The sequence below is a fragment of the Mauremys mutica genome, chromosome 21, assembly GCF_020497125.1.
Source record: "Mauremys mutica isolate MM-2020 ecotype Southern chromosome 21, ASM2049712v1, whole genome shotgun sequence".
NCBI lineage: Eukaryota > Metazoa > Chordata > Testudines > Geoemydidae > Mauremys > Mauremys mutica.
This window is the reverse complement of record NC_059092.1, coordinates 6,271,364-6,294,643: the sequence shown is the minus strand read 5'-3', so window position 1 is coordinate 6,294,643 and position 23,280 is coordinate 6,271,364. Positions and strand designations below refer to the sequence as shown.

General features: G+C 38.9%; 2 protein-coding genes across 8 annotated transcripts in view; one reads left to right on the top strand and one right to left on the bottom strand.

The window, feature by feature from the left end:
• Positions 1–23,280, top strand: part of CALML6 (calmodulin like 6) — a 178,455-nt gene that overhangs the window by 65,110 nt on the left and 90,065 nt on the right. The window contains exon 3 of one of the 7 annotated variants that reach the window (XM_044995878.1): positions 17,063–17,214. The exons of the other annotated variants lie outside the window; for them this stretch is intronic. The gene's annotated coding sequence lies outside the window, so the exon portion shown is untranslated. The remainder of the gene's footprint in view (positions 1–17,062; positions 17,215–23,280) is intronic. 7 annotated transcript variants of the gene reach the window in all.
• The window catches only part of GNB1 (G protein subunit beta 1), an 80,932-nt gene that overhangs the window by 27,578 nt on the left and 30,074 nt on the right, over positions 1–23,280 (bottom strand). The window contains exons 2-4 of the mRNA XM_044995875.1: positions 10,913–11,020; positions 3,701–3,739; positions 1,873–1,979 (exon numbers count right to left, since the gene is read on the bottom strand). Coding sequence (XP_044851810.1) covers positions 1,873–1,979; positions 3,701–3,739; positions 10,913–10,969 — 203 coding nt within the window. The 5' untranslated portion in view covers positions 10,970–11,020. The remainder of the gene's footprint in view (positions 1–1,872; positions 1,980–3,700; positions 3,740–10,912; positions 11,021–23,280) is intronic.

Below are 23,280 nucleotides of genomic sequence, written 5' to 3'. Positions count from 1 at the left end.
AAATAAAAAAAAAAACCCAACAACCAAAAAAACCCACAATTGTGTTTTTATAAAAGTTACAAAAATAGCTACCTGACTGACTTCACTTTTTGAAAGAATGTTAGATAAAAATAGGACAAACCATATAGGTCTAGTTCTGATGTCACAATCAAGATCATAATTTGGTGTTTCCTCTGGCTGGATACAATAATCCTATTGCTAAAAAAGCTTAAGTTACTGCAGGTGGGGGGAGGCACCGGGTTATCACCCACACTAGCCCCATCTCAGCTGGGGCTGCCTCCTACCTGTGTCAGGTGGCTGTAGCTCCCAGCCCTGACTCCACAGGTGACATGAATCAGGGAGGTTCCAGCATTCCAGCTGGAGTGTCTGCTTTTTAAATTTTATGAAGTTGGCAACTCTAATTTGCCATATAAAGTGCAATTTGCAACATTGGAAATGAAATGACAAACTAATACAGTACTCCTATGAAATAAAATGAGATTATACAAAACACGAAACTTCAAATGAAACTGTTATACTTTGTTTATTTGTTGCTCTGCCAACCGTGAGCAATTCAGAAACTGAAAATAAAAACAAGTACCACTCCTTTAAAAATATTTTCCTCTACACCGCCCCTCTCCTCAATGTTACTACACTAAGCACTTTGTTACTCTTGCACTAGGTATACAGTAGAACTTCAGAGTTATTAACTCCGGAGTTAGAAACTGACCAGTCAACCACACACCTCATTTGGAACTACGCAGTCAGGCAGCAGCAGAGACAAAATAAGTAAATAAATTAATAAAAAGCAAATACAGTATAGAACAGTATTAAACTACTAAAATAAAGGGAACATTTAAAAAAGATTTTGACAAGATAAGGAAACTGTTTCTGTTATTGCTTCATTTAAATTAAGATGGTTATTAAAAGCAACATTTTTCTTCTGCATAGTAAAGTTTCAAAGCTATATCAAGTCAATGTTCAGTTGTAAACCTTTGAAAGAACAACCATAACGTTTTGTTGAGAGTTATGAACAACCTCCATTCCCAAAGTGTTTGTAACTCTGAGGTAACTCTGAGGTTCTACTGTATAAACAGACCTAGGATTTTAAGTTACTTAAGAATAGTACTGCTTATCAATCTTGTGTAAACAAGCTCTATACTTAAGACTGAATTAACAAGATCACCTTCATTAGATTAACAAGGCTCCCTTCAGTAATTTCTGTTGATTAGAAATGTACTTGCTATGAGCAGATTAATTCACATATTTACAAGATTAAAAAGAAGCTAATTCACCTATTTCTATGATGAGGGAATACCATATCTACTCATTTTAAGATGGACAATTCACTGGGGTGCGTGCTTTAAGATTCTTATAAAAATACACATTATAGTTGTCATTTGTAATCAACAGGGATACTGTTAGCATCCATTTTTTAACTGTCTGGAAATCACAGGACTAATATCCTTGAGAAAAAAAAATAAGTGCCTATTGTAAAGTGCTTCCTCTAAATCACTAACAACAGTATTTTCAGGCAAGAAGGAGTTGATATTTTGTAACTGAATTTAGATTATGATGCTAAAAATATGGAGATTAAAGGGAAAAAAGTGACATTTAGTGTTGTTAAATTCTTAGTACCAGAATAGAAGCAAAGGTTATGAAACTTCAAATGAAGTAACCAACCCCACCTGCACCCAAGATCCCTTGCTCTTCAAAAAGAGCTCTGGTATTTTAAAATTCCATTTCTAGCAGAAAAAGACTTCAACTGCATGATAGGCATGACCTGAAATGATGGAACTGAATTTCTTATTTTATATGAAAAACTAAATTGAACATTTCCACAAGATCTTAAGGAAACCCAAAAGATTATCCTTCTGTGCCAGTGACACTCACCTGGAATCAGTCCCCCAGTGCATTGCATAAATTTTAGCCAAGTGCCCCCTCAGTGTTCTTCTAGTACGCATCTGAATTCGACCCACTGGATCAATGTTGGCTGTGATCTAAATAGACAAGTTATTATAGACCTTAGATTCTGCATTTATCTTACTCACAGAATATTCAGATATTTCATTAATACAGAAACACTTAGAGTAGTCTATTGCAGAAAACCAAAATGATGCAATGCACACATTTTGAACATGTTCACTGATTTATACAAACAAATTGACTAAGAAATGTGTTAGTCCTACGCAGTATTTGCTTGGTTCTTCTCTTATTTACCATTCTTCCCCAGGCCCAGCTCTTTATCTGAGCATTGTAGGCAAAGCCCTAGCTAAATATAATTGCACAATATTCCTCTGGAAGAACATGCATGTTATCCAGGCCCAGTGGGAAACTGCATGCATTAGAAACTCTCAGAAACCTGGGCAGGATTATGTTCAGTTTCTATCTTCTGAAGCCTCTAGCTTTAAGATTACTACAATCTTGTGGCAGAGGGTTCCCCCTGCCACCCACAACAGAGATGCATTCTACAGAATAACACAGCTTTCTGTTTTTAAAAGAGAAGGTGGGGTGTTTGTATTTGAGGCTTTAACTGCACCTAACATTTTGAAGATAAACTCCCAATTTAGATCTAGCATAAACTGCCTTTTGAACAGAAGATTTTCAAATTATAATAATATTTTATCTAACTTTTAAAGGATAAGAGTGTATTCTGGAATGAGTAAGTGAATAGCAAAGTGAGGAAGAAATCAATACACTGTCATTATACTATTACATTTTATATAAATAGTTTCTCTGGCCTGGAGCAAAGCACTGGCTAAAAAAATAGCATATAGCGCATTTCCAGTAATATACTGAATAAACGAACACACATTACAGTGAATCCAAAACAGTTTACAACTCCATTTTACAGATAACGTCTGCATACTTGTCCTGTCTCCACCTAAAAAAATTATTTAGCAAAGCATTTGAGTAAAGAACTCTGCTTCATTTTGAAAACTGCTAGAACAAATTAATGTTCAAACTAACAGATCAGGCCAGATTTCAAATTCCTACACAATGACCCTCCCTAGAATAAATACAGTAGCTTTTTACAGACTTTTGCACATGGGAAATATTTTAGATATTAAACTTAGCCCATTTTACATTTATGGGCAACTCTCTTTGCCACATATACAAATTTCCCAAGTAATTTAAATGCTCAAAGAAGGCCTCTTGCTCACTGCCTCTCTCTTGCTTGATGCTACAGAGCTGAAGTTGTAGTACTGCATTTGTAGCATTACTCACTTCCATGGCAACAAACTGACATCAAACACAGGATTATTACTCTCAGTTGAAGCAAAAGGGATTAAACTGGGTGGTGAAAGGTAAAATCTGATTTAAAACACATCTGGAACAATAGCTCCTGGCAAAGGCTTCTGTATAAATGGCCTTCCAGGTTGCTCCAATGTGAGGGTCCTTCAAATTATAGATCTATCTGTATAATACTTGTATAAAAAAAATCAGGGAAAGGAACTCAGTGACCTACCCAGGAAAGTACTACTTGATCCTATTACTGGCAGTAGTTGGCCATGCATAAGCAGTAGGATCTGTGCGTAATCAAAAAAAAAATATATATCACACCATGCAAAGAGTGAAAGGAAGCTAATGTTGCCAAGAAAAAAAGACTATAGGAAGAATTAAGATATTGTTCATAATTTACGCACACAACTTTTTGTATTTACATTTTCCTTATATAATTTTTGCAATTAAAATGTGAGTGTCTGAAATGAGTGCTTACCTGGGCCAGAGTGGCATCTGCACATGCTTTTCTGGCATCCTGTAACAAGGGAAAATTAGAGACAATGCATCAGACAGCTTACTATGTGTTGAACCATTTATCCATTCTATGCATCCGAAGAAGTGAGCTGCAGCTCACGAAAGCTCATGCTAAAATAAATTTGTTAGTCTTTAAGGTACCACAAGTACTCCTGTTCTATTCTGCAAAAGTTACTCGGCAGCAAAACTACCAGATTTGGGAAAATCTTGCAATTATGATCACCCCAAGGAGTGAAATTGGAAGAGGAACCTATCAAGCCAGATTTTGTTACCAATGTGTGTCTAGTATTCTTGCTAGAACCTTTATTTACTGAGAATATAATTCTAGCATTTAGTGGGCAAGGGTAGGAAGGAATGCTTAGCAGCAAGTTTCAGAATGTGATTTCTGGTGTAGTGTGTTATCCCTGAGTACTTACTGCTGACATTCTGTGCATCTTATAATGGATGGTCAAGATCCAGAATGCAAAGTACAGAGGGAACTTGGACTCCACAGGTGCCTTAAATAGGGGCTATACACAATATATATTTCCAACTCTGTTTAAGGAACCTAAAACAATTTGTTACATAGAGCTAGAAAATACTTCAGAATAAAAAAAACAAACTAAAATAGCCTGAAAGTACATTGCTCTTCACCTGGCCAACAAATACTTTAGTCAATGCTTTAGTTTAATGCTCCATACCTTTAAAAAAAAAAAAAAAAAAAAAAAACCACAAGCAGATACTTAAAAAAAAAATGCAGGAAGTCTCTTTATTGGCGCCAAACTTTTGTTCTGTTTAAAGAAGTTTAAAATTAATGAAGACAGGAAGACATGACATTAATTTCTTAAGCTAGTTATGTACACACAAGTCTGGATAACTTGTGAGTTGTTCTACAATGGTCATTTATAAGGATGGAGTCAACTCAAAAAGAGACTCAGCTATTTTATTCATGTTCTGAAAATTTATGATTGCTTAGGCTTCTCACTGAAAATACTTCCAAGCACATACTAGTAAGAAATGGTGGCGTTTACCATTTTAATTAATGATCTGGAAGAGGAAGTAAACAGCACATTAATTAAATATGCAGGTTATACAAAACTGGAATAAGTTTCATTTACCAGCCAAAGGACTTAGATTAGAAGCAAAGGCTGCTCAAGCAAATTTGGGCAGTCTATTCAGAAGCATTAGTCACATAATTCTCTTCCTACATGGCTCTACCGCAATCATACTGGACTGCAGCATTCAGTTCTGGGCACTGCACTACTAGTAATATTGAGAAATTGGTAGGAGTTCAAACAAAATTGACCAGGGACTGATTTATAAAGAAAGAATACTGGCTACGTGTAGCTTAGCTAAAAAGGGAAGGGGATATAACATTCTACAGTTATCTGAAAGGTGTAAATACCCTGGATGAAGATAAGTGTAGGAAGGTGCAGGGAATTACAATTAAGTAATGAAATTAAGAAAAAGAAATGTTGGCCAAATATGAACTGCTTGTCAGCAAGAGCTATTGGACTGTGGAACATCCAAAGGAAGGGTTGGAAGCCCCACTGCTGGAGACTTAAAACTAGAACAGACATAGTACGAGAAAATGTAACCTAAGGAACAATCCTGAAATCAGCCCCAAGGAAATTAAACGAGTACATCTTTTCCATCTTTAAATTTCTGTAACTGTATCCATGCAATTTGGCAACAATTTGAGACGGTTCTTTACTCTATTTGAACTTTCTTCAAAAGCGCGTGCACGCACACACAAGGACATGTTTAAATTAGATCATAACAGCATTTAACCTTAAATACATATCCACGGTTCTGCTCTTAGTCACTTGAAGACAATATTAAACAAAAACTACAGGGAAATAAGTGAACTCTGTCATTCTAATAAATCCATGTCTGTTTATATTTGTGCTGCCATGAAGTCTATACTATAATCACAGGATACTTGCATATTTTCATGGTGCAATACAATATATTCCACTTTTCTAAATAAAGGGGAACTTTTACCCAGTACAACACAAGGTTTCACATTCATTTTCTGCTCTCAAATTCTGTTTATGAAAAGGTTCTACTGATCACACCCTGCAAAGAACAGTTACTTATTCCACAGCAATACTGGGGATCTTCTAGATGTTGTCAGTGTGAACCTACTGTAGATGTGCATATGCTTTGTGTGCAAGATCAGAATTTTTTGAACTGGCATGTCCCAAAGACAAAGGATAGAACAGCCATGACATTCCCTCAGTTACCTCTCAATTTGAAGCCCATGGTAGATGAGGACTCTGCAAAGTGGGGATGAAGGGGAATAATGAAATCCATACTGATACCATCTCAAAGAACCATTCTTTCTTTGAGTGTGCATCAGTGTGGATCCAACTGCAATCAGCATCCTCTCATGATGGTGAGATTGAGGAGTCTTAGCTGTACCAACTGAGCAGCGATTGACGTATTTCTCTCCTGAATGTATCATCCGATATAGCAGCTGAATCCAAGGCATAGTGATTGGCAAATGTCACAGGGTTACTCCACGTTGCCGCCTTACAGATTTCCAATATTGGCACGTACATGGAACAGTTAGGGCATGTTACTTATCTTCTGGCGGAGTGAACCTTGATGTTTGGTGGGAGAAATACACTGTCCTCCATTTTGATATTCTTGGTGATGAAATCACCTGACCTTTAGAATGCCCTGCTATGGCTAGATTAACAGGTTAGTTCAGACTGTTGCCCCATCCATGTAACAAACCAAAGTCTAGCATGTGCAAATTCTCTTTTTCCAGTGCTAAAACATGGCTTCAGGAAGACAACAGTAAGGTTGACTGATTTAGATGAAATTCTGAGACCACCTTAGGAATGAACTTCAGGTGAGGTCTTTGCACCACCTTGTCCCTCTGGAATATCATATGAGGGTTTGGGCATAAGTGACTGAAGTGCATGCACTCTTCTGGCTGAAGTGATAGCCACTAGGAAAACAGTCTTCAGTGTGTGCTGGTGAAAGGAAAATTCTGCGAGAGACTCCAAGGGAGACTCAATGAGCCTCTGGAGGATTATTGTGAGGTCTCAGGCAGGAGAAGGTTCTCTGACTGCTGAATAAATGATTTTCTCAAAGAGCTATTTCAGGTGGGTTCAGAAGTGCTCAAAACCCTCAGGGGGGTGGGACGGATACCTCTTCTCCACTTGCTTGGGGGAGAGAGGAAGAGTGGCTGGAGATTACCATAGTCCTTTGGCCGATTCCAGGATTTCTTCATTAATTGGGAGGGTGATCCTGGCTGGTGGTGTCATGCTCACAATATTAAACAGCTCACGAGACTGTTCATATATGAACACAGTCCCAATGTGCAGGGTCTCTGCAATATGAGACAGGAGGTCCTTGAAGGCTTTCTGCATGGGGACTGGTGTCACTGCCCCGAAGAGGATTCCTTGGGTGGAGGCCAGGGTCATTGTTGCCTCCCTGTCATTTCCTGCTTCTATGCACTCACATCCAGTTGCAGTGTGGCCTAGTCATCCATGATGTCATTAGGCAAGAAGGAAGAAGTCAGCAATGGCAAGAAGGAGAATACCTCCTCTTCAAAAGGCAGCACCAAGAGGTGCTATGGAGCAGGTCACATCTGTCATACCAGGAACGTCTTCAGAGACATGGATTCCTCCAAGTCGTCTCTCAGGTCTTTGCTCACCTCCATCACAGGCACCAGTGCCAGGTCTCTCACTCTGCTGGACTGCTTGGGGGATTTGTCCTTAGATTAGTCTGTTTCATGTCCCTCTCTGGAACTCCCTTTTGGTCTTGGAGCTATGTGTAAGCTTGGTTCAGCTACATGAGTTGGTGTCTCATTTGTGAGAGGCATAGGTACCTGCTTTAATGCCTGAGGTACCAGCATTGAGGCACTCAGTACACGTGAGTCCATCAGCCCTGGGGTAGTCAGTGCCATGGTCTGGCGTGCAGCAGACTTCACTGACGCTGAGATGGTCAGCAGTGATGCTGCTGACACCACCTATTGGAGTCCTCTTCACCCACCTTCCTTCCACAGTTCAATCCCAGAGTGTGATGTGTGCTTGAGGGAGTGCTGGCCAACACTGGTTTGTGTGGTCTTGCTGGGGTCATCACTGTCACCTCTGGGTCTGCAGTAACATGCAAGAATCACTAACACGTGTAGCTTGAACTGAGCTTGCAGGTGCCAGCGGAAAAGGACTTCCACATAGAGCACCTGACTGGGATGTGCCTCTCCCCTTGGCAGAAGAGACATTTGCTGTGACCCTCCTTGATGGGATCCATCTGTCACAGGATGGCAGGTTTCAAACCCTGAGGGTTTGATTCCACCATGGAATGTGGCAAGCTGGTGTGAAGTGTCTTGCCTTGCTGTACGGCAGGGTGTGGTGTGGTCACTGCTGGACTTTTTTTTTTTTTAAATAAAGGAATATCCTTCAGTTAACTGGCTTAGGATCTCTGAAAAGAATAGGATGTCAGACACTCACTTGTCTTGTTGCCATAGGCAGTAAGAGGAAAGTGAGAGAGTCGCAGCCACTCCCCATCCTTTATGCTCTTGCACAAGAGCATGAGGACGCCAAAGGCATATGCACAGCTGCCAACACTGCTATTCCAAAAATCCATCTGGCATGCATGAGTACCTACTCTGGGATTCTCACTGACAACATAACTGAGGAACTGTTGAATATGTAATGCATCATGTGTAGAGACTTCTATTCCCATGAGCAGCGATGCTCTGATTTGATGATCTAAAGTTGTTTGGCCAAAACTATTGTACGTAAAGCACCCAAATCCTTTCAAAAAACTGTGTTCTTTACCAGCATAGTTTAACAATATACAGGTTGTATACTTTACAGTGATGAACTGTTGCCCTTTTAACAAGGAGGCTCCACAAAACTGTCCCTCTTTATGTGGTTGTAAGTCTTGAGCACAGTTCAAAAACGGCTGAGAGAGACTTAGGATAGGGTCAGGGATTGGAATTTCTTCTCCTTTACAAAAGTGATGTTAAAAATAACTGCTCCCTCATTTTAAATTAAAAAGAGGTGTGGGGCTGAAAGGAAGGAGTTTATAATGTGAAAGAAAAGTGACCATATCGGCTCACTTAAAACCAGTGTTTGGCAGTGAAGTCAAGTTGTGCTTGCGTCTGTATATTTCTACATGAATGCCAGTTTTCTGATTTAGCAGCCTTGCTATCCCAAATAGCACAGATGTGAAGACTGGTGTACAAATCACCAACCCAATAACATTTCAAATTATATTAAAATCACTTGAAGATTGGGGTTTCATTTTACTGTTCTTATATTCATTTTTAACTGCATAAGTAATTAAAAAGGCATCTTTTCACACTTTTTAAAGAAGTTACTCAGTTTACAAATCACAGAGTCATGCAATAGCAGCAAGTTACACAAAGCCATAGCAGTATCATGAACTCAGTTACAGAGGTGTTTAAGTAGGTGCGGAATATGGTCCCTGTCACAGAGAGTTTACAATCTAACAAGGGCAATATAGACAGAAGGGGGAGGGTTCGGGATGGAATGCAACAAAAAGCTAGTGAGAGGAAAACTTCAGCATGTGTCCTGTTAGTACTACTTTTCTATGCACACTGTGAACCATAAAGAGTTTAGGATATAAATCTCCACAAAGTGCTTCCATGAGAGGTCTCAGAGAGGGTGAAGACCTAGCACACTGGCTCAGGAAAAAGTGATCAAGGTGCAAGGGGTTGCAGGAGATTCAAGTGGAAGGAGGATGCAGTGCAAACAATAAGTAGTGCGGCTTGGGTGGAACAAATGGGGGTGGTAAGGGTCAAAAGGAAATACAACCAGAGAGTTTGTCTGGGAAAAAACTATACATCACCAGTGTCAAGGAACCTACATTTTACTTGAATTAGGTAGAATTGGGGTCCAGACATTTTCATTACTTTTGTTGGTTTGGGTCTGAATCCTGCCTGGCATTAGAGCCATTATTTTGGGGCCTAAAAAAAATTGGGGGCTGTCAAGGTTTTTAAAGACGCACCTTTCCACAATGACAACAGCTGTTGACAAGCACAACCTGCAGGAAGCAGAAGTGATGTCTCTCCCACAACTACACCTATTAAGTCTTGCTAGTGTAAGTACTATAACTTGGCTATTATGCCTCACTTTACTTCTGAGCTGGAAAGACAGAATGTATTTTGAGCAATAAACCAATGCCCACTGGATCACAACAACTACTTTGGAATATTTAAAAACCCCTCAAAAAATACAAAATCTAGTTTAATTTAAGCTATTTTTTGTACTTGTCAGCTTACACAAACTGAAATTAAACTGATCAGTTTCACTCAATTTATATAATCAGTTTCTCTTTCCGCTTCATATGTGCTAGTGTTGTTTCCAAAGAATTAAAAGACAATGGGAATAATTTTGATCATATTAAGTTTCATAAAATCCTTTTGAAAGAAACCTACAAGATGTCCATTTGACAATAATCCTTTTTTGGAAATATTAAAACACTTCTTTATTTCACTCAGCATATTCATGGTGAGTAGATGTGCCAGCAAGTCAGAAAGAACCAGAGTATATTTACTGTGATCTATAACTTAACCCCAATGAAACAACATGACCTAGTTTTACTGCTTGTGTAAACCTTTGAGCATAAGCAGGAAATAAAATCTAGACAGTAAATAAAATATAATGATGTACTTCAGCCAATCTTTTTAAACTACTTTCTGAGGAGGGTTGTGAAGAAGTTTATTCATGATAAACTTCATGGCGAGCGATGAATTATAATTTGTTTAGTACTAGACTCTACTGGTCCAAAATACTAAACCGAGATATTATCTATCTGAAGGCTTCATAAAAATATCAGATACTCAAACCTGATGCATTAGAGATTTGGATAGCTTAAAGTGTCAAGAGAAACATACTGGCCTTAAGGACTGGTGTACGATACAGAAATACTTTTAAATATAATCTATATGCTCTTATATTATTCTGTGTGACTCAATCAAAAAGCTTACTGGAAATTGGAATGGCTAAAAGCAACTTTCTATGGAGTTGTCTGTGCTTACATTTATAAATCATACCCCATACGTTAACTTCTGAAATATGTTGTGAAAGTTTCAGCCTAATAAACAAGTCATTTTTGTCCATCTCCCATCCTGTTCCTAAAAAGGACACAACTGGCATAAATATCACTTGCATCAACCTAAATACACACACTGATTTGATTTAATACATACTCTGATTTGATTTTTCAGTTGCTCAGCCTCCTGGCGTAACTGGTCAAGTTCACTCATCTTCCTGTGCTAAAGGTGGGCTTCACTGCCACCTCTGAGACAATCAGAAATCTGAAATACAGACACACGAGGATTTATTAAAAAATAAAATAAATTAAATTAAATTTAAGTTTGATAAATTAATGGAGCAGAATGTCCTTTCAACATAGCTAGAATTCAACCCAGAATTTAACAACGACTGGTAAAGTCAGCTTCAGTGGGTCAACATTTCTCAAATCTATTCAGAACAAGGTACAGTCACAACCCTTCATATCTACTGTTTCGTTCTTTATGCCCATGATTAATAAAATATGTGTAGGACTGTTTCCTCTCCTTTCCCTCAGGTCCTATTGCATTTTTCCTACCATAAAAATATCTTCTTGGTTGCACTTTGTACAAGCTGTCATACTCCATGAGCGAAATGCTGATTTTTTACAACACTAATTGTGATAAACCCTTTTCCCTTGGGGTGAAATTCTGTGTAAAAGTATCAGTGAAAGATTTGTTTTTAATCAAAGAAAAGATAAAGATGTCTCTAATATTTATAGACTGGAGTAACAAACTGAGAAACCAGGAATAGGATAATACAATAAAGTTTCCTGAAATTTGGTGATTGTGAGGAATACTGTCTGGATAGCTGAGTAAACAGGGATTGCTCAGGTCCCTATGAAGCAGAAGAAACCAAAGGGACAGTAGATTTGGGTGAGAAGCCCTGGAGAGATTATTCTGAAGTATCTGTTGGGGAACCTCATTTAGAGTTTTCTCTTGCTAGATATTCGAGTCATACTGGAATAGATACACCTCTACCTGGATATAATGCTGTCCTCGGGAGCCAAAAAAAAAAATCTTACTGCGTTATTGGTGAAACCGCGTTATATCGAACTTGCTTTGATCCACCAGAGTGCTGCTTTACCGCGTTTTTCTGAATTCGTGTTATATTGGGTCACGTTATATTGAAGTAGAGGTGTATTTGTAATGTTATGTGCAATTTCTACTGTGAATATACTTTGTTTATCCTGACACGTAACTGAAAAGCAAATATGAAAGAAATGACATGAAATTACAGAAATTAGATGAAATATATTTAAATGTTTCATTTTATACAATTACATTTGTTCTCACGCTTGTCACAGAGCCCCACTCACTGTAATGCTTTTAATGTAGTACATAATTGGGGTGGGGTTAGCCACTACAGAGGACTAAACAAAACAAGTTCAACTTAATACAAATAGCTAGGTAACACCATTTCTCTGTTTTGAGATGTATTCTAGATACTGTTTCATACAAAAATTCACCCCAAAAATATCTGTGGCTACGATGACTTATACCTGCTTTAGGAGTTCAACTAAATTACTTCAGGATTGATTAGAACTGCCCAAAAGAAAATAAACTTGTGGAAAGCAAATGAGATATTTTAGAAGCTGCCTTGATCTTCCATATTTAGTATTGTCCACACTGCTGCTGTTCATTGTTTGCCAGTCATATACATTTGATTACAAATTTGATTCCTCTGTTCCTCTACTGTATGGCCGTAACAGATTATGCATAAAATATGCATGTATCATCAACGGACACTGTCTTGCTTTTAATTGCTACCTTTGTGGCCATCATTACCTTTTTCAGCAAATCAAACCTTCGGATTCCTGAACTCTGAAAATGACAATAGATATAACTTCTTATATACTGTTAAAATCAGTGTATAGACATTGTAGTGATGTTCAGAAAACACAAAGCCCTTGATTCCAAAAGAAAATCTGGCAATTGTTTTAGAACAGCAATGAACGGTTGTCTACTAGGATAATGAACTAAGAGCTCATTCACACTTTCTATATCAGTGTTAAAACAGTTTCATTCTGTCTACAGTATCAATTACACAGTTTAATGAGTTGGAGAACCTGCTGCTGACAGCCATTTTCTGCAATAGCTGGTTTTCCTAGTATAGATCCTGAGTTATTGGCTATCATATATGCCTCTGGCTGCTGCATCCTAGGAGGAGACTCTCGGTAAACAGTCTAGAACAGACAGAGCTAAAACACCATCCCTGAACCACCATGAACTTCCCACAAAAGGCAATTTCGTTCCAAGATGTTACTCAAACCATTTAAATATCTTCTAAGTTTATAATACTTGGCCTTTAATAGAAATATTTTTCTAAACAAAACTATCATTTTCCTTTAGCGTTCTGGCCTAAAAATTCATAGTTACCCCCAAGCTGAGTTTCTTTTAACGTGTTAGTAACTAGGCACTAATGTAAAATTGCAGAGGCACAGTAGCAATTCTAATGAAATTTACATTTAGCTGGGGGGAACAAGGTATATGGCTGTGTCAAAATTTTAGAGCCAACATAAAAGAGTGGAACATAAGCTCAATTTTATAAGCAGATTAAATCAATAAATTAACCTTTTTAAAATACTTCAATAGCATAAACATCCAAACCAATTCATAAACATGACATTATTGCTGGGCTAAATTCTTAAATTAGAGCACTTGTTAAAAGACTTATTTTAAGAACAGTGTTTAGTTATATTTTATTATATTATATAAATGAAAGATATATGTTATAGCAAATCTTTCATTTAGCAAGGCTGTTAAATTTGAGCTAATAAACTGCTGTCATATTTGCTTCTCCCTTTAAGGGCTATCTATAGCATGTATGAAAATCTAAAGAAGAGAACCGGTATTTATTTTTGAAAAAGGAATTGGTAACTAGAACTGATCCTGCACCACAAAAGAAAACAAATGCTGTAATAGCAGCTTCAGATATTATTCTATTGGGATTTAATCTGCCTTTTTTTAAACAAACAAACAAAAAAAACCTCATAGGTAGCCCTTCCCAGGAGGAAAGATAAAGATAATTGCAAAGTCCCCTGCCAATCAGCGATGAGAAGGTATAGTGAAGGCAACTCAAAAAGCAAAGAGATTCAAATCCACCAGTAAAGAAGTGGAAAATAGATGACGTGAAAGTAAAGTGCTAATACTCTCTAAATAGGGTCATCCTGTTGTTTTCTTACAGTTTTCTATCATAGTAAAAAGTACTCTAAAGTACCTCAGAACTTTAAACAGCTCACAGAATCTATCAAGACAAATATCAGATGTTCAAAACATCTCACACCATTACTTACAAATATACTGTTCTCCTCAGCAGTCAAAATATACCTACAATAGAAACTTGGGTCAGCTCCTACCAAAAAAATCTCCAGTCATACTGTTCCAGAGCCCAGACGCTGTGTTAATGTGGAACTAGGTCTCTTTCTCCCTTCAGATTCCAGGGTCATAGTTAAGCCCTTGTAAGACTGTTGGTTCAGCTTAGTAGCCCATTCAAATCCAGTTAAGACAAAACCTGCTGAGAACCTTATGCTGTACACTTATCCTTCTGACCCATATTCACCATTCTGTTTTCTTTGGAATATTCTTTCACTTCAGAATATTCTCCACTCTGAGTTCAGTACTAGGGACTCATCTGCTGAACTACACACCAGTCTTGAGAACAGAGCAGTCAATGCTCATCTTGTCTCTGCAGCTCAGCTCTCTCTGCTTGGAGTTGTTTGTACTGCAATTTTCACAATGAAAATCACTTCAGAGCAATACAGGCACTTGACTAAACAGTGTTCTTTAGCATACAGGGTGTCAAATTGGTCAGGTTTCAGCTTTGCCACAGATCAGTTAGACTTTAATTACAACAATTTTAAGTTATTGTTTAGCCCCATTTTAGCTGGGTCAAGAATATAGAAATATCTACCATCCAGCAGAAATAGTCTCTGGTATTGCACCTTTCAGACAACTCCTCACCTATATGAAGTGGTGGTGTCCTAATTTTACAGGTGGGGGAACTAAGGTCCACAGGTTAAACGATCTGCTGAAGGTCACAGTAGCTTAATGACAGAATCAAGAATAGAACCCAGGTCTTCTGGCTTCCAGTCTCCTACTCCAATCACTAGGCCCTGCTGATGCCATCTGCAGCTTTATCTTTAAAAAGTCTGGTATGGACTAATATAGCAGCAGGCAAAGGACTAGCTACATATCTGTCCTGCTACAGCACATGGTTCCAATCTTCTACTCATGCCAGAAATTATACGACTATAAACAATGGAATTATATTCATTTATTTACTGAAATAATGGGGTTTTTTTCTCTTTTAAAAGTCTTGGGGGGGAAAAAAAGACAAACTGATCCTAAGATCAGAATAATGTTGAGGAAGTTCACCTTACAGTGACTGAGCCTGGTAGTATCATTTGAATACATTCAGCACTTTTTAAAGATATACCAGATGGGTTTCCTTCATGCTTGTGCCTTATTGCTTAACAAGGTGTGCAATGAAGGATACTACTGCAGATGTGTAAACCAGCTGAAGTGGGACATTACTATGAAGTGCCATATAGCCATTAAATATATAAATGTAATAGTATGAAGAGAGTATAGCCCAATATGTTAAATAGTTAGTTTAGTGGACAAGTCTACAGATGTTAAGACACTCCAAAATATGTACATGCATTTCTTTCCCCAAAGAAAAGTCTTCATTAAAAAAGTTAAGATAAGAAGGGTCCATTGATGGAATTTCTTTTAACAAAACTTAATTCCCACATGCACCACTTTCACTGACAGATGCTGCCTATCCTCCTATAGGTCTCACAAACCTGCGACACATAAGTATACTACACAACGCCACATTCCTAATGGATTCACTCTACGCTGTGAAACCTTGATTGCAACCTTATATTTTCTAACAAGAAACCATCACATCATACATTAACTTACCAGCATATGAATGTTTAAAGATGTGTTAATGTTGCTGAATATGAGTTAACGTTTTTTGTGATCATGAGGAATGTGGTGTGTACATTTTTTTTTTTTTTTTTTTACTGTTAATGATTAGAGATGTGACTTCTTTACAGGAGGGGTAATCTGACAGTAAAAGTGGTGAATGATGGGAGATGGGGAGTTAAGAGTTGTAAGGATACCTAAACTTGACATTTTCTGACCTTTAAGGGTTGGGGTGAGTGGCTGGTCGCCATCTGTAATCTTAACTATTTTTAAGATATTCTCTTTGTGGGAATCTTGATTGAAGCGGTTATGTAGGTGATGTGGAAAAAAGGAAACAGACCCTTTCACCATTCAATATAATATATACATGTAGATAGTAATGATAAAAATACAAAATGTATAGAAGGTGAAATCTTTGATACAAAATGTGCTTAGCAGATAAGACTTGGTTCTACTAAGAGCTGGGTTCCATTTCTAGCTTTTCTCTATGTCAAACAATCTTCTCTTTATATTGAAGACACTCCTAAACTTCACGCCTCCTTACCTTCTTTCTCTGCCTGCCTCTCTTCCTGCATCTCAAAATGTGCATTTAAATAGGGGTACCCCTCCTATGTATCCTATGAAAGAGCACAGCAGCTTTCCAAATCTCTTCATACTTTTTTGAGGTTCACAGGCATTGAGTCAAGGTCTCTACAGGAGCCTTTGCCTCAGGGTCACATCTCTCTTTAGTATACTTTTCACTGTGCAGTTCAGACAGGTACTCCTGCAGAATTCAACCTTCCTTATCTACAGTACATCTAAGCTCAAAAGTGCCTTACTTAAGCACTTTGTGAGCTTAGTGAAAACCTCAGCATGTTGTTTCCTCAATATAGGATCTAGAGTACTAATGAACACTTCACCTTCCATCCAAAGGTCTCAAAGTGCTTTACAAACAATAAGCTACCTTGTATGAGTGTATAGAGGTTATTGCCCCCATTTTAGACAAACAGACAAACATAGGCAAGGCATTTAAGCAACTTGCTAATGATATTTAGCAAGTGAGGCATAGTCGAGATAGTACCAAAAAAAAAAAAAGAGTCCGGATTTTTACTCACATACCTCTAGACATACTGCTTCAATTAAGCAAATACTATAGGATTTCATGGCACTCCACAGCTAAATGTATAAAAAGAAATGTGGATGCCTGCCTGTTTTACAACACAATTGCATCACAATAGTGAGTTAAACACATCCCTTCAATTCAGAGTTAAAAGTCAGCCAGTATACATTACAAACAACTCCAAATCCCAAACTTGATTTCTAGCACAATGCCACCAGAAACTGTTTAACCCACATTTCCCATTTCCTCTGCAGGCCCTTTTTTGGTTTAAATATTAACAGGACGTTTAACTCCTGCCAACATGACTGAGAACTCCCTGGCTAACACTCAGGAAATGAAAAGCCTAACCCAGTCACGGGCATCAGAATACAGAGGTTCTTCAAAACAGATGGTTTAAGATTTATGGGTGAGTCAGCCAGCCTGCCAACCATCCTTGTGACTTTTCCATTCCCTTCTTACTAAGTCTCACAAAGTAAATTTGATGCTACTATCAAACCTCAGGGGAGGGGAGAATATATACCTTTTGTGCTAATTTGAATAAAACACCACAAAGTATTTCTGTGGCTCTATACAGAAACAAGTCAGCAGAGCTTTTTGAGGCTCCAAAAATAAATTAGACTTTTCTTTAAAGGCAATTAACCCCAAAATTTAAGATTATTAAACTGGAAGGGGCATTGTGTGGAAATTAGTTATCCTTGCTCTCCATACATTGACCAATACAATACAAACTGCCATGCAAAAAAGCATTGAACTGGCTACACTGCTATGTAGAAGCTGTCAGCTTGACTGGGAAGACATTATTGTTCTTCAATTTCTGTGGTTTAGAAAAATTTTGCTCCTGAATCAATAATGCTGTAGTCATACAAAAAGCCATATACATACATTGTGTTTTCAAAATCACCACCTTGGGGGAGTAAACAAACAGATATCCATCAATCTCACACTTAACTCCCTTTCCCTTGAATGTGCTACTGTGTCCTCCAGAACAACACACTTCATCACACCTTCACTGAACTCATTCAAAATCTCCTTCCATAAGCTGAACTGCTTAATTGAGCCTTTCTGCTGCAAGACTAAATCCCCCTAATCTTGTTCACAAAAATGTATCTTGGAGTTAATTTTTTTTTTAAATAAGAGACATTAAAATACACACTTGACAAGGTAGTTTATTATTACTTGCAATTTCAAAATGACCCAAGTCCCTCATTTAATTTGTTCAGTTACTTGCACCACATACATTGTTACTTCATCACCCCTTTTCCCACATTCAGAAGCTAGATAAGACACCATATTGGTAACTTATTAATGTAACATATGGAGGCTTTTACCTCTTATCACAAGAAACTATTTCAATACTCTTGCTGCACCTCAAAGTTGCATTTTTTAAACACTAAGAGGAAAAAAATGTGCAAGCAATATATTTAGGTATTGGAGACTTCTGAAGAACCACCACCTATGGTGTAATGGATTCTTGCCATTTCTCCTACAGAGGAAAGGGACGTTACCTTTGTGTGTTTTTTTGCAAAATAAGCAACAGGCAAGTTATCTTTACAGCTGCAGTAGTAGCATTTGAGCATTAAAATATCCAGCTACGTACTGTAATTTGTAGCCATTTAAAACTTTACAAACACCAACACGAACACAAAATAATTATTGTGAATGGGGAAATAAGCTCAATAAAGAGTGCCCCAGTACAATGTTTCTGCCCTGAAGATAAAGCTCACTCGTCGTAATAAACAGTGACACACTAATGAAAGGAGTGATGTATTGTTTAAGTCCAATCATACTAGCACAACAATTTTAATTTACGAAGTCTAAATAATTTAAAGTGCACTATACTTCGCTCAATCTAATACACAGATTGACATTTACCTTAAGTTCTGAGTTGTGAAAAAGTCTAGCAGCATTATTTTAAAATACATCATTCTTTAATCTACTTCGCATAGGCTGCAATAGCCTCTTCAGAGGCTTAGTGTGTGGTTATAGTCCGGGGGGAGGGGGGGGGGGCGCGGCGCGGGCAGTGTGGCAAAGTTTACGGCACCTCACTTATTCAATTTTTTCTCATTTTACAAAAAAATTAAGGTACCAGCCAGTAAAAACAAAAAACAAAACAAAAATTGTGCAAGGTGAATAATTCCCAATTTCAAAACTTCAGTAGAAATACAGAAAGTACTGACAGTATCATTTTGCTTGCAGTTATCTTTATTACTAGTGATGATGCATGAGAAGTAAAATAATCCAGCTAGACTGTATTATTGATGGTGCTAATCATATTAACGTATAAAGGTTAATAATTAATGCCTGCCATATGATTGCCAAACACGAACTGGATAGTTAACCTCTTAAAATTGTTATAAGACATGGTACTCACAAAACTAATCTCATCTCCTGAGAACAGCTGTTTTTAGGGGCTATTGAACATTGGTGAAGTCTTAGGTGGCTGTTGTACTTTTTGAAACATATAAAAAGTCTCACTACATTATACCCACCAGACAGATTAGCAGATGCAATGCTAATCTATCATATGCTATAAATCCTATTAGTAACACCTGTTCCTAAAGGGACACCAACATTCTAGGTCACAACTCCATCTGAAAATTGTGCCCCTACTGTTCTAAGTTACCCCTAAGATTACTATCAGAGAAAATTAAAAAATATTTTTCTTTAATTTTGTGCATGTGATAGCACTTTTTGGGTGATCAGTTGAGTTCCACTTTTGTTGATGGTGCATGCCTTTTCACACTCCCCGCAAGAGGGCATTTACCAATATCAACAATAGAGCTGATATGGAACAGGAAGCAAGCTGTAGCTATATACAGAAAGAAAGGGTAGAAGAGCAGGAGTTCAGACTGAGTAAATTAGTTGGTGAAGCCTTGAGATCCACACAAGAGATATTCTAAACAAAAAAGGAAGAGCCATAATATTTCAGGTTTTCAATAGTTTCAGAACATATTAAGGTGTATTCTTCTAAATATTCAATTTTCTCACAATCAATCATTACAAAAATCAACTTGAGAGCATTCCTTTAAGGAGTTGTGATCCAAAGTGAAAGAAGTCTCACTTATTTCTCAGGGCCTCCTGAGACTGGACTACAACTACAAGCTACTCCTGGGAGAATTCTGCGTCATTGTGCATGCGCAGAATTCATGTCCTCTGCAGATTTCTTTGCTTCCCTGCAGAAAAATGACTGTCAGGGAAGCAAAGGGATGCTGCAACAGCAGTCACGCACCACTCCCTAGCTGTGCAGGTACATCACTTCAGGCACCTGGAGCAGCCGGTGGAGAGGTAAATCACCGCAGGGCTGGGGACACCCCAGCAAGTGGGTCCTACCCTGAGCCGGGATCAGCTGCTAGTCCGGGCTGGGCTGGGCTGGAGGCAGGAGAGGATAGGACTTCCTCTTCCCCTGCAAGGAGTGGCTGGGGCTGTGTCAGGCCCTCCCTCAGAAACCTCCCCCAGCTGCAGGAAGCTCAGTATCCTCCTCTGCTTCCTGCCCCCATTGCTCCTCAGCTGCAAGGGGAGGGGTCACTGTAGGGGGAGCTGCTCTCCCATCCACCTGGACCTCCCATACCCAGTCACCCAAGCCAAGCCTCACCCCATACAACCCGTACACTCCCAGCCTTCCATACCCAAACCCCACCAAACCTCAATTCATGCATCTGGAGCCTCCTGCACAGCCAGACCCCCACCCCTGCACCCAGACCACCCCCCACTGAGTTCCCTGCACTCAAACTCCCACCCTGATGAGCCCCACCCTCCTGCACCACTCTGAGCCCCCATGCCACTGACCCCCAACTAGTTGCACCCAGACCCCCACCCCACCAAGCCCCACTCCCCAAGTACCCAGACCCCTCTGCTGAGCCCCAACCATTTTCACCTGGAAGCCCCTGCAGAGTTCCATTGTCCCTACACCTGGAACCTCTCCCTCTCCCTCTTACCCCCAGCCTCAGTGCATCTAGATCCCCCCACCACCCAGATTGTCCCACAGAATCTTCTCCACCCACACTAAGCCCCTCCACAATTGGATCCTGCCTGGTTATTGCTGCCTGCCCCACACCTGGTGCAGAGGGGCAGGGCCCCAGGATGTTTCTGAGGCAGGCCCAGGCCTTGTGCTGTGTCAGGGTCAGGTGCAGCCTCACCATTGAGTCTGTGTTCCAAGGGTGGGGAGTGCAGGATGATCTCCCACCTTTGTACAGCCAGTGCCCTGTGCTCCCCACTGTCATGCTGGAGCCTCCGCATTTATTTACTGACAAATAAAACTTGCAGATTTTTGCAAAAATTTCAAATATTGTGTGCAGAATTTTTGGGAGGACGGGGGGGGGGGGGCAGAATGCCCTCAGGAGTAACAATAATACACTGATGATGCTTTAGAGAAGATTCATCCACACCTGAGATGAACACAATTTCAAAAACCATATAAGTCACTACTTGTCTCTTCATCTATAGTAAGATGTATGTGTGAAAGACTAGTGTCATGGAGGCACAGGCAGTTCTCTCAACTGTTCTCCAGCCTTGCTTTTTTAAAAGAAAGAAAGTGAAGTCAAGCTATTAGGGTTGCAGAGAAAACCTTCAAAACATGGAGTGAAACCAATGCAGCAATCTCTTCCTGAGTTTGTAGAAAGCATCAAGTAACAGTTTGAGGTGTCAACCAGCCCATTATTTCAGTGGGTGCTAACTTAAATGCCCACAACAGTTAAAAGTATTTCACTGCTTATAAAAATGTGTAAGAAAAGAAAGGAAGAATCATATTATGGAGATCTACACCAGCGTTTCACAAAATTGGGAAGGAGATACTAGGTACTAGCCATGGTGGGGAAGGAGGAGGAAGGCAGGAAGATGTATGCATTAAGATGGGTAATGGGCCTTTAATACCACATGATGGAATTATGGGGAGGGTTTGGTAAAAATCTGACAGCTTTCAAAGTCTGCGAAACACTGATGTAGACTGATGTGTCTTCCATGTGTCTATGGAAAGGACGTACGAGTTCCTGCTTGAAGAGAGCTTCACCGTCAAAGCTCTGATATGACACCATCCTTTAGTCAAAGATTAGGCAGAACTTGCCTCCACAAGCAGCCAGTGGAGCATGTTAAAGTGAAGGATAAGCCAGTGCTAAAAATGTAAGTTCTTCTCCAGCATGCAGAAGAATTAAGAGTTTACCCTCTCTGAAGCCATCTCCCTGTCAGCAAGGGAAGAAACTGGGATCAAATCTGGTCTCTCGTGGCCATGCTGAGTAGTACAGTAGAACCTCAGCGTTATGAACACCTCAAGAACGGAGGCTGTTTGTAACTCCGAGATGTTTGTAACTCCAAACAAAACATTATGGTTGTTCTTTCAAAAGTTTACAACTGAACACTGACTTAATACAGCTTTGCAACTTTACTATGTAGAACAAAAATGCTACTTTCCCTTTATTTTTGTTAGTAGTTGAACTGTTTTTTTTTTTTTTTTGGTCGTTATCTCTGGTGCTGCCTGTTTGTGTACTTATGGTTCCAAATGAGGTGTGTGGTTGACTGGTCAGTTTGTAACTCTGAGGTTCTACTATATCTACAGATCAATAAGGCTGGCCATAAAACTTGAATTTCTGTCATTTACAGCACTTCTGAAGCAATTTTTAGGAATATTAAAAATTACATTTTATCAAATGTAATCTTAACTTCACACAGAGGAGACACTGTCTGATGTGTTCCCTTCTGTGCTCCAATAGCATCAGCCTTTGTCAGCTTCTCACACAAACATCCCTATGGTTTTCATGTGCACGGAATGCCCTCCCTGAACTGATCTGTAAGTCCATTACTCTCTTCTGCAAATCTTTCAAGATTCACCTTTGCCACAATGCTTAAAAATCCCTAATTAATGAATGATGGTTTAAGGGACAGATGGGGTAGTTGGCAATTACAAGTGTATGTATAAGCACTGTATTTGATTGCATCCCTCTACCTCCATGCTTCCAATATCACTTGTTCTTGATTGGGTGCTTCTATTTTATCAATTTACTACATGACAAAGCAGCTTCTCATGTTAAATAGAAGTCATTACAAGAATTAAGCACTACCTATAAAAAGATACTGAACATTCATTACATCTTCAAGACACTGCATAAAATAAATACTCACAACACCCCTCTGAGGTAAGTGGTGGTTAACCCTATTTTACAGATAGAATAGCTGGAGCAAACAGCTTAAGCCACTTGCCCAGGCCACAAGAAAAGACATTGTCAGAGGCAGGATAACAAGGCAAGAGGTGATTCTGGCTTTCAGTCAAAATTCCCAACCCATACTGCATTGCCTCAAGTTACTTCAAAGATAAAAGGAAAACCAGGGCTTGATTTTTCAAAGGGGCTGATTCCCTCACAATTCCCAATGAAATCTAAAAATCAAGGCCTTAATTTTTAGAATCCTGATATAATAAACTTAAGACTAACACAATGGGTCAAAAGAACTTGAGAGAAATTCATCTTTAAGAACAAATTTCAGG